This window comes from Rhinatrema bivittatum, chromosome 12 (genome assembly GCF_901001135.1).
Source record: "Rhinatrema bivittatum chromosome 12, aRhiBiv1.1, whole genome shotgun sequence".
Classification (NCBI taxonomy): domain Eukaryota; kingdom Metazoa; phylum Chordata; class Amphibia; order Gymnophiona; family Rhinatrematidae; genus Rhinatrema; species Rhinatrema bivittatum.
Genome location: NC_042626.1, coordinates 6,181,853 through 6,197,502, shown reverse-complemented (window position 1 = coordinate 6,197,502; position 15,650 = coordinate 6,181,853). Strand labels below are relative to the sequence as shown.

At 44.6% G+C, this 15,650-nt stretch overlaps 1 protein-coding gene across 1 annotated transcript in view; it reads left to right on the top strand.

Moving 5' to 3' along the window:
• Nucleotides 1-15,650, top strand: part of PLXNA2 (plexin A2) — a 315,878-nt gene that overhangs the window by 213,457 nt on the left and 86,771 nt on the right. Inside the window, exons 10-12 of the mRNA XM_029572653.1 lie at nucleotides 8,767-8,967; nucleotides 10,546-10,642; nucleotides 11,133-11,323. Of these exons, the coding sequence (XP_029428513.1) occupies nucleotides 8,767-8,967; nucleotides 10,546-10,642; nucleotides 11,133-11,323 (489 nt within the window). The remainder of the gene's footprint in view (nucleotides 1-8,766; nucleotides 8,968-10,545; nucleotides 10,643-11,132; nucleotides 11,324-15,650) is intronic.

Sequence of the window (15,650 nt, the reverse complement as noted above, 5' to 3'; positions counted from 1 at the left end):
TGTTTTATGCAGAGAAGTTGCCCTGAAAATTATTCTCTAAAAACACTGGGAGGAAGACTAAACCTAAGGGTCCCTTCTCGGCAGCTTTTTTTGGCGCAGAGCTGCCGTTCAAGCTTGGCAGTCCCTGGCACTGTGCAGCTTTCACAGGCTGCAGATTCTTCGGGTTGGAGCTGGTTGCTGCTATTCAGTCCTAGAGCTTGGACTGAATCCTAACTGCTCAGATGGGGTCATTTTGAAGTGCTGTGTATGTAAGCCCACATTTCTGTTACAATTTGTGCTAAGGACTGACGCGCTGGCTGCCTCCGGGGAGGACAAAGAGCCCAGGATTGTCTGCTTTTTGTGGTTTCCATTAACATTTTCTTAAACTGAAAAATACTCTAGGGACAGTAATGCAGGCAACATTACATTTCTTTGTATGTTTTAAACCATTAGCTGGTACCTCATGTTCCTTTTCCCTCTATATTTGAACAATTAAGGTCTCCTGTTTTATTGCTGCTACTTTGCCTCTGTTGCGTTACTGGAGTTCAGGGTCTTATCCATAAGGCCTGCTGTGTGTGGTTCTTGGAACAGTTATCAGTTTTCCTCCCCACCTTTCATTTCAGTCCAGACACAGACCTGCCATCCCCTTCTTTAGCTTCACAATAATAGAAGACACCCTCGAGCCCTGGGGAAGAGACTCCATTCTCTGGCATGTCTGTCAAGATCTTAGTTTGTCTATGAAACATGAAGGATTTTGTTTTTAAACTGACAATCCTTTGTGACTTTTCCTAGCCTAATAGGGAAGGCTTTAAGGTATCTACAGAGCTCTCTGTTCTTGAGCTCCGCGGAGCTGAAAAGACTTACTACTTCATGGGGGCATCAAACTCGCTTTCTCTGGGGACAGAGCAGCTTCTTCTCTCCGAGCCTTCTCTCTCTCTCCCTGCCTGTACTGTGCAGCAGGACAGGATAGACCCAAGTTCACCAGGACAATTTTGCTCAGTCAAGCTCTTCTACCTCTTGTCTTAAAGTTTTGGGTCTTGTAGGCCTGATGATATTTTATTGAGGGAATAACAGCAAGAAGTTTTAAAAAAGAACAAAAAGTCATTTAAAAAACAAAAATAGACTTGGTGGTTATCCCATGCCAGCCAATAAAACTGTATCTTCTTCTGCATGCGCTGATTGAGAGTATGAAGACTGTTACAGGTTTCATGCTTTACCACTTTTACTAATTATCATTCCTATAGATGCACATAGAGAGAGCCCCTGCTCCTTGGAGCTTACAATCTAGTCAAGACAGAGAAAAGAGCTTTCAAGAAACTTATTTATTATATATAGTTAAAATTGAAGAGATAATGATCAGTTTCAATTGCTAGAGAGAGAATTACCAGGCTGCCTGTGAGCATCCCTGCAAGGGCAATTTTCAAAGCCTTTTCTCTACAGAAATGGGTTTAAAACAAAAAGCCCACACCATCTGCACGTAGTTATGTGCAGAAATGTAGATGCAGGTAGGAGAGGCATTCCCAGGGACAGGGGTAGGGAAGAGTTGGTGCCTACCCATGTACTTTAGATGTTTCAGAAGTTCACATGTATATTTTCCTGGGAAAAGGCAGAGCAGAAATATCAGATGCAGGTCCATGCACAGGTCTTATATGACTCAGTTTTCAAAGGCAGTTTTTTCTGCAGGTGAAATGCACCCTTGGATGTTACACTTCTGCGCACAGCTTTAAAGTTGCCCCCTCTGCCCAGTGTGCTTCCAGAAGCTGTGTTGGCAAAGCAAGGGGGGTACGATCCTTCTGCTAAAAGTCCAATAAAAGCAGAGCCTGTTCTTGAAAGGTACAATGACTAGAAATTCTGGAGCTGGAAGGGGGTAGTCAGGCCTCTATCCTCATCCCACCCCCACAGGACCTGAGAGATCATCAGTGTATGCCTGCGTGGAATTATGCAAATAGATAACAGTTTTTTTTAATTGGGAAAGGCCATAACATAGTAATCAGAGGTGGAAAACTATTCAGGAAACTTGAGCACCAATCAAAATGTTAAAGCAACATGGGAAAAGTGTATTTTCCCTTATAATTTACTTTTTATGTTTGTTTCTTTTTATTTCTTATCTTTCTTAGCGCTCCCCTCCATCTAGCCACATCTTCCCTCCATGATCTTCCTCTCCCCCACCCAGCCACTGCCCAGGGGCACGGGGTGGGGCTGGGGGCTCCTCTGGAGCTAGCACTGTCTGCCAAATGTTAGGCTTCTCGGGTACCATGATGGTAATAGCTCTTGCACTCTTTGGGATACAAATTCTTATCAATATTGCCATTTGGAATCTTGCTTCCCAGCTATGTACATTGAACATTTGATAATCTTCTTCTAAATGCTGAGAATGTATGAAAAAGCCGTGGCTGTTAACAGTACAAAAGAAAATCCCACATAGATGAGACTTTCCCCTTTGTCATGCAGGATCAATAATGAAATTATCACATGGCAAGCAGCATCAGTCCATAGAAAACAGGAAAAGCATTCAGTGGCTGGTGCGATGGGACATGTGCTGTATCTTCTGTTTCAGGAGGAATGGCAGCAAGCTACACATAGCAGCTGATGATGATGACATTGTTCAAAGACATGAAAGCCAGTGGTGAAAAAACAAGCCATGATGATCTCATTTTTTCAGTTTAGTGATTTGACAGTTCAGCTTTAAGGACCTGATTCTTGGTTCAAGCAGTATTTTTTGCCTGTTTTGTTGCTGTCTGATTATAAACTTAAACATAGAAAGTGACGGCAGAAAAGGACCCTATGGCCTTCCAGTCTGTCCAGCAAGCTCCCATAGTTATCAGTTACTCAGAGCGCCAAGGTCAGGGCTCTTGTTGGTTACTGTTTGAGTCCAATTTCCCTCCATTCCCTGCCCCCGCCATTGAATCAGAGAGCAATGTGCAATATTGGAGTTGCATCAGAATTGTAGTATCAGGCTTTTTGGTTAAAGGTAGTAACCACCGCATCAAGCAAGTTACCCCCACGCTTAAGTGTTTTCACACATCATACAGTTCAACATCTTTGTTGGTTGTTGTCTGAATCCTTTTCCTCTCTTTCCCCTGCCACTGAAGCAGCAAGCAATGATGGAGTTGCATCACATTTTGAAGGCTATTTGTTAAGGATAATATCCGCTACCCAGTAAGACAACCCCATGCCTTACTTCATTCCCCTCCCCCTTGCCTTTAGGGACCCACAGTGCTTATCCCATGCCCTTTTGAAATCTTGTACTGTTTTTGTCTTCACCACCTCCTCTGGAAGGGCATTCCAGACGTCCACCACCCTCTCCGTGAAGAAATATTTCCTGACATTGCTTCTGAGTCGTCTTCCCCAGAGTTTCATTTTATCACCCCTAGTTCTATTGGATTTATTCCAGCAGAAAAGGTCTGTTGCTGATCGCATCTGAAGGTCTGTATCATATCTCCTCTGCTGCTCCTCTCCTCCAGGGTATACATATTTAGGTCCAACCCTCTCCTCATAAGTCATTTGATGGAGATCTCCCACCATTTTGGTCGCCCTTCTCTGGACCGCCTCCATCCTGTCTCTGTCCCTTTTGAGATACAGTCTCCAGAACTGAACTCAGTACTCCAGGTGAGGCTTCACCAAGGACCTGTACAAGGGAATTATCACTTCCTTTTTCTTACTAGATATTCCTCTCTCTATGCAGCCCAGCATTCTTCTAGCTTTAGCTATCGCCTTGTCACATTTGCTTCGCCATCTTTAGATCGCCAGACACTGTCACCCCAAGGTCTCTCTTCTGTTCCTTGCCCAGCAGCGCTTCACCCCCTGTTGCATACATTTCCTTCGGATTACCACGTCCCAGATGCATGACTCTACACTTCTTGGCATTAAATCCCAGCTGCCATATCTTCAACCACTCTTCAAGCTTCCTTAAATCACGTCTCATTCTCTCCACTCCTTCCAGTGTGTTGATTCTTTTGCAGATCTTAGTAACATCCGCAAAAAGACAAACTTTACCTTCTATCCCTTCCGCAATGTCACTCACAAAGACGTTGAACCGATCCAACACCAATCCCTGTGGCACTTCACTTAACAGAGTAGGTTCCATTTACCATCACACTCTGTCTTCTAACTGTCAATCAGTTTGTAGTCCACGCCACCACCTTGGCACTCACTCCCAAGCTTCTCATTTTGTTCATGAGTCTTCTGTGTGGGACCCTATCAAAGGCTTTCTTAAAATTCAAGTAAATCACATCAAGCACTCTTCCCTGATCCAATTCTCTAGTCACCCAATCAAAGAAATCAATCAGATTCGTCTGACAGGACCTTCCCCTGGTGAATCCGTGCTGATGCGGATCGAGCAAGCCACCATATTGTAGGTAGTTCACTACCCTTTCTTTCAGTAGTCTCCATTAATTTTCCCGCCACCGAGGTGAGGCTAACCGGCCTGTAATTTCCAGCCTCTTCTTGGCTCCCACTCTTGTGAAACCGGACCACCACCACTCTTCTCCAGTCACTCGGCACCACTCCCATTTCCAGGGATCTATTGAACAGGTCACTTAGTGGACCCCCCAGCACATCTCTGAGCTCCCTAAGTGTCCTCTGATGAATCTCATCAGGCCCCATGGCTTTGTCCACTTTCAGTTTTCCTAGCTCTTCCCATACATTTTGTTCTGTAAACGGGGTTTCATCAAATGTCCACCCCCATCTACAGCCTTATTAACCAGCGACTGTCCTTCCCCAGGGTCTTCCTTAATACGAACTGAAGTATTTGTTTTATATTTCTGCCTTTTTTTGGTCTCTTTCCACACATTGATCCTTTTCCCCTTTTAATTTCACTATGCCACTTCGGACCTTTCTCCTTTCTCTGATATATCTGAAAAATGTTTTGTCACCTCTCTTTGGCAATCCTTTCTTCCGCCAGACATTTTGCTTTCCTGATTACTTTCTTTGTCTCTCTCAGTTTAACCAGATATTCTTCCCTATGTTCCTCTTTTTGGGATCCTTTATATTTCTCAAACAGTTCTTTTTATTTTTATTATATCAGCCACCTTCTTTGAAAGCCTGTTACGATTCAACGAATCGGTGAACCCTTGGGCCGCAATGACAATGTATAAAGGCTTACCACGGTTCCTCGTCGGCGGGAGATGGACCTCAGGACTGGCAGCTGGGGTGCCAGCAGGGTATTGGGATAGACAGTCCGGAGTCGAGGCAGGCAGCAATGAGACAAAGTCCAGTATCCAAGCAGGGTCAAAGGCAGGTGGCAGGCAAGGCAAAGTCCAGTATCCAAAGCAGGGTGAAAGGCAGGCAAGGCAAAGTCCAGTATCCAAAACAGGGTCAAACACAGGCGGCAGGCAAGGCAAAGTCAAGTATCCAAAACAATCAGACAGGCAGACGATACACCAGGCAGGACCTATTGCAAGGCACTGGAGAAACTCTGAAGCCTCCTTAAATAGTCCTGAAGAGGAAGTGGTTCCAGGAACCTTAAGACGACTTCCTGCTGTGGCTCCTTTAAGAAGGGGGAGGAGCCGGGTGCCCGTGTCTGGCTGGGGCTAAGGCTGGCCTTGCTGAAGCCATGCTGCTGACTTCCTGCCGTTTCTGCTGCTGAGGAAGGCGGCGTGGAGAGCGTCGGAGAGTTGCATCTGCCGCTTCTTGCTGCCATCAGCTGGACCCGAGGAGAGCCAAAGCAGCCACGATGCAGGGGCCGGGACGCTGGCTCCCTGCTGCAGTCATGGCTGCCGGTGAGTGCGGTCGGCGATGGGGGTTGGACCCCGCTGATCGCAACAGAACCAGATAGGTTTCCTTTTTCTCTTGCTTTTGTTTACTTTTCTAACAAAGTTTAGTTGCCTTTGTAATCACTCCTTTTAGTTGGCCCACAGTTGTTCCACCTCTCCCATTTTCTCCCAGTCTTCAAGTTCCGTCTTTAGGAATTTTCCCATTTCAGCAAAGTCTGTATTTTTGAAGTTCAAAACTCGGGTCTTCGTGTGACTTCTCCGTATCCTATTTGCAATATCAAACCATATCGTTTGATCACTGGTATTAAGGTGGACCCTACCCGAACATTTCTGATGCTATCCCCATTTATGAGCACTAAGTCGAGAATAGCTGCCTCCCTTGTGGGTGCCATTACCATTTGTTTGAATAGAGCCCCTTGCAGGGCATCCACTATCTCTCTATTTCTGTTAGATTCTGCAGAAGGGGTCCTTCAGTCTACGTCCGGCAGATTAAAATCTCCTACAATCAACACATCTCCCTTCCTTCCCACCTTTTGGATGTCTTCAGTCAGCTCTCTGTCTAGTTCTTCCATTTGAGTTAGAGGCCTGTAAACCACTCCAGTAAAAATGGATGCACCATCTTCATTTTTTTTAGGATGGCCCATAATGCTTTCCTGTGTACCGCATCTCAAAAAAGATATAGTTGCGATGGAGAAGGTACAGAGAAGGGCAGCCAAAATGATAAAGGGGATGGAACAGCTCCCCTATGAGGAAAGGCTGAAGAGGTTAGGGCTGTTCAGCTTGGAGAAGAGACAGCTGAGGGAGGATATGATAGAGGTCTTTAAGATCATGAAAGGTCTTGAACGAGTAGATGTGACTTGGTTATTTACACTTTCGAATAATAGAAGGACTAGGGGGCATTCCATGAAGTTAGCAAGTAGCACATTTAAGACTAATTGGAGAAAATTCTTTTTCACTCAGCGCACAATAAAGCTCTGGAATTTGTTGCCAGAGGATGTGGTTAGTGCAGTTAGTGTAGCTGGGTTCAAAAAAGGTTTGGATAAGTTCTTGGAGAAGAAGTCCATTAACGGCTATTAATCAAGTTTACTTAGGGAATAGCCACTGCTATTAATTGTATCAGTAGCATGGGATCTTCTTAGTGTTTGGGTAATTGCCAGGTTCTTGTGGCCTGGTTTTGGCCTCTGTTGGAAACAGGATGCTGGGCTTGATGGACCCTTGGTCTGACCCAGCATGGCATGTTCTTATGTTCTCCTCTCCCTATTCCTTGCAGTTCAGTTGCTTGGATATTGTTTTTGTCATAAAGAGCTACTCCTCCCCCTTTTCTGTCTTCTCTGTTCTTCCTTAACAAGTTATAGCCTGGTATGGCCGTATCCCAATCATGAGATTCTGTGAATCATGTCTCAGTAATGCAACAAAATCCAAGTCCACCTCCACTATTAAGGCTTGCAGGTCTGGGATTTTATTGCCCAGACTATGAGCATTTCTGCTCATAGCTCTCTAGTTTCTCTCATTCTATTTACTGCTTTTCTTGGACTTGTTTTTTGCCTTATTCAGCTGACTTTTGTTATTCCCTTCACCCATTTCCTTTTCCTTTGGTTTTGTATTTGTTTTTGTTGTTGGGTGACGCTCCATTGTCCTCCTTCCACCCCCGTCGGTTTAGTTTAAATGCCTTATGGCATATGATATGAATTTATCCCTTAGTATCCTTTTTCCTGCCACAGACAGATGTAAGCCATCTTTGACAGAGTCCTTTGCTATTTCATAAATTGCCCCAGCCTCCAATATATCCAGAACTTTGTTCCTTGCATCAAGTTTTGAGCCATGTATTGAATTTATGTATATTGCTTAGTCTCTCTTTCCCCTTTCAATGAACAGGTAAGACTTTTGGAAAGGCAATAGTCTTTGACATGTGACTAATCTGCTTCGCCAGAGACTGGAAGTCTCTCTATACCACTTGGATACTGTTTCTGTTTGGTTCCCAGATGGATGATGATATCACCTTCATAGTCCTTGCCGCCTTCTTTGATCACATTGACTATTTGAATAGCGTTTCTACCGGCCGAAGATCCTGGAAAGCTTTTAACTATAGTGTTCCCCTAAAAAAGAGTTTCCAAATTAGTGCCTCTGATGATTGACTCTCCTAGCATAATGAGCTTGGTCTGATGGTTATTGTTTGTATTCTGGAATTTTTGCATACACTTGGTTTTTTCCTTCTTGTCAGATGCCTCTTCAATTTCCATCGCTTTAGCTACTTCATTATGTAGTACAGAGAAGGCATTTTGTATTTGTGTCACTTGAGAGGGCGTGTGTCTCCTCATCGCAGGTCTTACTCTTCCAGCGCCCACAGTAATCCATGTTCCTTGCTACTTTTGTAAGTATGTGTGGGGGGGAGGGGGGATGTGGGCTTCACACTTGTAAAGGATGAGTGTCTTTGGGTGACATGTCTTGTCCTATCTATGCCCACTGTAAACTACTTTTTCATGGGCTTTTGAGTTCTCCTTGGTAATGGTGAAACAGTTCCTGAATTATACTGTAGAGTGGGTATGGATTCCTTGTTAGTTTCTGATATTTTCTGTATTGCAGCTAATTCAGCCTTAAGGTGAGCCAATTCCTCTTTCATGGAAGAGTTCTGAACAATTGGGGCAAGCCCTAAGTTTCCAGATGGTTTGTCTCAAAATAAAGGCTCCACAATTGTTACATTGGATAGTCCTCATTTTGCTCAATTAATTTGATGGAGAACCTAAGGAATTGCTAAATTTCTACATTATCTTGTTTCCAATTCTTTCTCCAGGTGAACTATATTAGAGGAACAAGCCTAGGGTGGGTGAGAGGGAAATTAACCAGTGGACACTTTGGTTTCAAATCTCTTTCAAAAGCACCCCCAATTTCTAGTAGAACAAGTATTAGGAGTTCCTGAATTCAATAACAGACTTAGAAACTTCTGAATATTAAGGGAAAGCCATCGGCTCCCAGTGCTTTACCTGCACAGAGCACTTTTATTCTACTTGCTGACCAAAGTTATGTTGAAAAATGTTTAATGTACAATTCCCATTTCTTATGTGTTTATTCCCAGGACTGTCCTCAGCTAGTTCCCACAGAAGAAATTTTGATCCCTTTTGGGGAGGTGAAACCAATCACCCTGAAGGCACGGAACTTGCCACAGCCACAGTCTGGGCAGCGTGGATATGAATGCATGCTGAACATTCAGGGACTGATCCACCGTGTCCCTGCACTGCGCTTCAACAGCTCTAGTGTCCAGTGCCAGAATAACTCAGTAAGAAAAGTTCGAGTGGGGGGAGGGGGGGTGGGCAGGGAGAGAGTCTGCTGCTCAACTACTATACCTACCATGATGAACAACTCAAATCATGTGATGTGGATTTTTAAAAAGAGGCCCATTGAGCAACCAGCTACATCAGAATAAGTAATGCTTACTCTGAGCCATATCCCAAAATTAAGCCTATAAGGCAAGGTGACCAGATAGCTGCAAGGCAAAAGGGGCAGGGAGAGCCAGTTCTGATATTACCCCAGTGCTTTTTCTTGGGAAAGCTGCAAATATAAGTTGATAGATACAAAACAGGAGTGGCTCAGCCTGTCCTTTTGTGACATGGAGCCATATGGTCACCTTCATGCATAAATCTAAGTATGTTATCAGGTACTGTAAGACACCTTGAAGTTGATATTCAGTGAGCTGATTAGCAGGTAACTTTATCCAGATATTAAGCGGCAAATACCTGGATAAGTGTTGTGCTGAATACACCTAGCTAAAGTTACCAGATAAAGCTGCTTGGTAACTTTAGAACAGCTCTTTTTCTGACCCTCATTCGTTCTCACCTGGCTTACATTAACCTGCTAGTACTGAATATTAGCGCTCACCGGCTAAAGTCTAGCCCGCCCCTAGAACCCTGCCTCTTTTGACCCAGCTTATGCAGGCAGGGACCAAGTTACCTGGACAAAATTTAGCTGGGGAGCGGCGAGAGGTGAATTTTGAAATCTCTGTTCTTGTCTTGGTAACTCCAAAAGTTACCTGGACAAAGTCTTTGAATATCAATCTCCTTATATAGAACCAAATAGATAAGATGAGCAAGAGAATTAAATGTGCTCTTTTTTAATTTTCTTCCTCCTGTCTGCTGTCCAATGTACAGGATGTTTAATAATCAGGAATAAAATGGGCTGTAAGATGCATTTTGATTAGCTGCTTGGGTAGCAGCTTCTTTCTGATTGGTTGCTGCTGTCATTCGGAATGCAGCTGGAAGGAAGAGCCATAATGCCATTGTTCTGTAATCTTACTGAAATAGTAGAATATTTTTTAAAAATAAGAATGCTGCATTTCTCGGTCTCCAAGCAATAGCCCCATAACAATACAATCAGCATAACTGAATGGTAGCGTTCTATTTTATAAAGATTCTGCGTGGGCAGTCCGATTGACAGGAAGCCATTTGCTCATCTAGTGACATCAGGAGTCACATCTGTTATGTATTTGACTTAGGAATATGTTTCAGAGAGTGACTGTTTTGCCCATCTCGCTCATGTTGACTATGTGCAGGATATGACAGCGCAGAGCGCTCAAACTTTTGATTCAGTGGGCCTTTATTGAAATTCGGTGTTAACATTGGCAGCATAGTCACTGATCCTGCTAGATTTCATTTCATTTCATTTTACTAAAATTTGTTAATTGCCTGTCACAAAAAGAGGTCTAGGCGATTTACAATAGTTGTCCTTTCACAAGGTAAAATTCTGAAACAAGTTACACAGCATACAGGATAGACTTCAGGATAAGCTCACATAAAATCAATAAATACCTGTATGGTGTATAGACCCACACTCAGCACTGTTTTTCCTCCTCTCTTCTCAGTACCTGTATGATGGGATGGACATCAGCAACCTGCCCGTGGAATTCGCTGTAGTGTGGAACGGAAACTTCATCATTGACAATCCGGAGAGCATTAAAGGTAATGCCTGGTTTGCTGCTGGCACCATCTTGACAATTTCTTCTACAGACTAGACTGAATTTTGCTTAGCCAAGACCAAGAGGTCTTTTCTTTCCACATCAGTGTGTGGTCACTCATTAGAGTTCCTCTTCGGTTTGTAGCAAATGCATTTGGACGTTGGTTCAGGTGGACATGAAGAATGATTATTCCGAGAAATGAATATTTCTTTGATGTTCTCGGAAATGAAAGAGAACATATTATTCTTATGTACTGTTCAATTTGCAAATACAGAAAAATGAGGACAGCGGAAAACAGATGAACCCTTTATTGCTAAATTTGTACAATATTGCTATATTCTGAAACATTGCTTAGTGCAGCACTGTAATTATCTAATATAAAAAGAAAACAAGCAAAACCTTTTGAGTGTTCTGCCAGGATTTTCTCTGCAGCTGCATTCTCTCTGGGCCCTCAGTCTCTCTCTCTCTCTTTTTCCTCTCTCTCCTTCCCATAGTTCACCTGTACAAGTGTGCGGCTCAGCGGGAAAGCTGCGGCCTATGTCTGAAGGCTGACCAGAAGTTTGAGTGTGGGTGGTGCAAAGGGGAAGGGCGGTGCGCCCTCCACCAGCACTGCAGCTCGCCACAGAGCCAGTGGCTCGACTGGTCCAGTGAGAACGTGAAGTGCACCAATCCACGCATCACAGAGGTGAGTCCAGCCAGCCAGCCCGCCATCCAGATGCCCATAATAAGGGGGGGACAGCAGGCCAATTGAAGGAGCTCGAATATTTAGACACGTCCTAACGAGCTCGTGACAGAATGATTTAATTCTATGAACATTTGCGGACCCTGCTGATGCTACCTCTGTTAAATTTAATTTCATTTAATTAACAGATTTTTTAACCAGCTTTATAACCGTTGCCGAAGGCAGTATATGAAATCAATCATGCAATCAAAACTCAATATGCCTTATAATATAAAAGACCCACCATAACAAAACAAAATCACATATAACAAAGACATGACACCAAAACAACACTCGACTAAAAACAGTGATGATTAGCAAAGTTACTATAATCAAAACAATAACCGAGACAATTACTATAATCCAAATGCAACTGACCAGGCTGATGGGATCCATGTCCTCCACTCATCGATCACATAACCAGTAGTTTAATTTGAGTTCTCATATGGTAGTGCAGTTCGTTTCAAGAACAAATGTTGGAGACCAGCTTCTGGGTTGTTGGCATTTGAGGGAGATCAAAAGGTGGCATTTTCAGAAATTGTTTACTTCAAAACTGTTTCCATTAAATTAGTTTTGAAGTGTAAGCAGGGAATTTTCTGGGGATGCACAATCAGCACTTTGAAAATGATATTTTACTCCTGGGGGTGGGAAACCTGTCCTGGGGTGAGATTCAGCTAGTCCACCTTGGGTTGCAGTAATATGTCAGTGTTTGTTAGTATGGACATGCCTTTAGGTTCAGGAAGTACCCACATCCCTCATTAAAGCTGTCAGGGCTTGGAATATAAATAAGCTTTTGCATGCTAAAGTGTAATTTGAGTGGAGATTGCTGAACAGATGCCATTGTTAGGGACTGTCTGAACAAGTGCGACTCGCTTGAAGGTAATGAGACAGTGGCATACACTGGAAAGCATGAGACTAACCTTAAATTGAAAGACCCCATCCAGAAAAGATCTAGTTGATATGCATGATTGGTGTTGGCCAAGCCTGTAAGCTACCTGCAAAGTAAAATCCCCTAGTCCTTTCCCATTTTGTTTGGGTTTTCTTCCTTCCTTAATACGAAGCCTCCCCCTATTGTATGGTCATTGATGGCCTTCCTTGCTCTTCTAAATGAATTTGCGAAATCTTCACTGTATGAAAGAGCTGTTACTGCAATGTCCCCCATCACCTGAGATCGATCCTCAGATTTTATCATTTGTTCAGGGAGGCCCACTCTGCCCTGTGAATTGCAATTAAGCCTGGGAGGTAATTAGCCACTGATTGATTTTTCTGTGTTACACGGTGGCAGGAGGTCGGGGCCCTACAAGAGCTATGTGTGGTGGTTTAGTCACGGAAATGCCATCTTCTGTGTGGCGGACGCTCCATTAGCTGAAGTCTCTAGGGAACCCAGGGCATTTTCTCTAGTAGAGGTCCTAAGGGTTACAGCTGAGCAGATCTAAAGCTGATGTTGGTATGTAAAAAACAAGTCTAAATCCTGATACACCCACACAATCCCAAGTTCAGCTTCTACATGGTTCAAATCAATGAGTTTCTTAGACTCCAAGTTTGATCTTTTGCATTTATGAATATCCAGTAGATTCTCCTCCTGAAATGTTAAAATTAGGAAAGGGGGGGGGGGGAGTTATAAGTGCTGTAACTGGTACTTAGGATGGGTTAGGTCATCAGGTTCAGATTATTAATCTGGGGCAAGTCCTGAATTGTTCAACTAAACTTAAAACCATTCTGGGATGTCCAGTTCCTCATGTCCTCCAAGACAACAGCTCCCAGAATGCATTAGGCCTGGAGTTTAAAGTGCCAGCAACTTGTAGGTGATGACCTGGAACCAGCCGAATCAGATGGAAACAGAAAACAAGTTCAAGCAAATAATTTCATACCGGTGGCAATGGCATTCGGGTGCTGCTGTTCAGCCAATCTAACGTCTGGACTGGGCTGAACATTCTGTGCCCTCTTATCTTGTGCATAGGACAGGGCTGAAGGGCCCGGAATGCTTATGTGAGAGGCCCCCACCACCTCCTAGTCCTGGGGCTGTGGCCTATATTCTCCCCCCCCCCCCCCTCCTCCCCAATGAATGCCCTGGGATAAAGTGCCTCACCTAAGTTACATTTCTGGCCGCCAACGAAGGAGAGCCTTCCTTCTGAAGGAAAGGAAGGCTTAAGAGATTGCTGTGCTTGTGTTTGTTTTGGGTCTGTGTGTGTATTTGTGTCCTTAAAAACCTTTCTGCTTGGTGTCCTGTCCACATCAAATTTTCAGGACATGTCCAGGCTGGGGGTGGGGCACATGCGGATCCGTAGTGGCTTTACCTTCCTGTTCTGCCAGATCTGAATGCCTCACACTTCACCCTCAGTGGCTGGGGACACCGGGGCACTTTCTAATCTTCGCAGTGCCTAAGCAAACCTCTGTCTTTGTTTAAAAGATTCCTAACCCACATCCTTTGTTCTCGCCAATGCCGATCAGCCCAGTCCCCACCCTCCACCTCTAGGGGGGTCTACATCCCCAGTTTATTTTTAAAGGCTTGTCCTCATCATCCAAGTCACTGATGTCCTCTCATGAAGCAAACAGGCAGGGGGCTATGCAGCCAGTCCCTAACCCACATTAGTGCAAGGATATAAGTGGAAGGTTCCTTTTTTGTGTCGCACACTAGGACTTTTCATTCTTGCCTTGCACGGAAAATGGGCAGGTTTATTCCCCTCCGCTCCCCCCCCCCCCCCCATCCTGTGTTGCTATAGCAAAAAAAAACCTCCTCGGAAGAGGATATTCCAGCTGAGTCCTGCCTGGACCATTGCAAGAGCTGTATGAATTACAGGTTAGGGCCCCGTTTGAAGAGTGAGGACTCTGACACCATGCATGTGCCTCTACCTCCCCCAGAATCAACTCACTCCCTGGCCCATTCTTCACTATCTTTTTTCATGTTCCTTCCTGTTAGAGGATATAAAAAAAATAGCATGAATGGATTTGTGTCACACTAGCAGCTCCATCGAGGACAACTCAGCCCGATCACCTGCCCTCTGCTTCACCACTGGCTAATTCCATGGCCCTCAGGGGTCTACTCGGATTAGTCTGACCACCGAGCACTGATTTGCAAGAAGCTACTCCAAGGTCCTCCCTCCCAGCCCAAAGTATCTTCCTCAACAGCAAGAGAGACGTCTGCCTCTGATTCCCTGGAGCTACAGATATGGTAACCCTCAGGGCCCGCTGTCGTTGGAGTGCGGATTTACTGCAACCTGGGAGAGGGAAGAGGTGAAGTGTGGACAGGGCTGAGCGGGGGAGAGGAGCAATTGAAGCTGAGCAGCCCCCAACGCCCATCACTTGCAGGGCTCCTCGGAGTATGCTACCTGAGCAAGCAGAACTACTCTCTTATTTTAAATCTTTGCTTGCCTTACAGTTTTCAGCTTCACTTCTCAGTAGAGTTTCTGGGGGCAAATGGCTGTTAATTAAACAAACAGGGAAGTGAAGTCTGTGCAGTAAATCAATAAAGGCACTTCAGCACCGGGACTGGCTTCTTGGGGTGAAGGAAGTGAAACCTAATGCAGATGTTTCTTTGATGCTGGGATCGATGGGCAGGAGGTGTATTAAACTCTGGAAGCCCTGGAAACGTGTGACTAAAATACACCTAATCCACAGCAGCAGAACAGAAAGGGAGAGAGGGTGAGTGACTGAGCGAGAACTGCAACATAAAGATGACAGAGGGGCAAGAGTGTGAGCCTTAAAATACTGAATGTGCACTAGAAAAGGGAGGCGGGAAAAGAGAGCAAGCAAAGCAGCAGAGGAGGAGACATCTAAAGAAGACGACGGGATAATTATATTAAAATCTACTTAAATATGTTGCCAGGAAAGCCTCTGTCTGTACAGGTTGTTAGCTAGGCTGGCTGAAGGATAGGGCAAATCAGGGTGACTGTCTCAGGTCCCAAGCATTGGAGCTCCCCACACTCATCACTTAGCAAGCAAGTTTTTCGCAAACCGTCTACCACCTACCCAGTCTTTGCTGTGCCATGGTAGTGGGAGCATCTCCCTCCCTCCTTCCACTCCCAGGTATGAACCTCTCTATAATCCCATTGTCCCTCCCTCCCTCTGGCAGGAGAATGACCTCTCTACCCGTGTGCTTCCTTCTCTGCTGGCTTCAATATGAAGAGTGAACCTGTGGTGCCCTGTACTCTTGCTGGACCTGCCCCGCTTCAAATTGAAGCCAGCAAAAGCAAGTAGGAAACTTCTATTCTGCCCCTGATGGAGGGAGTTAAGAAATTAACAACTATGTGGAGAGGATCATGTAGAGAGGAGGAGGGTGAGAGATCATGGT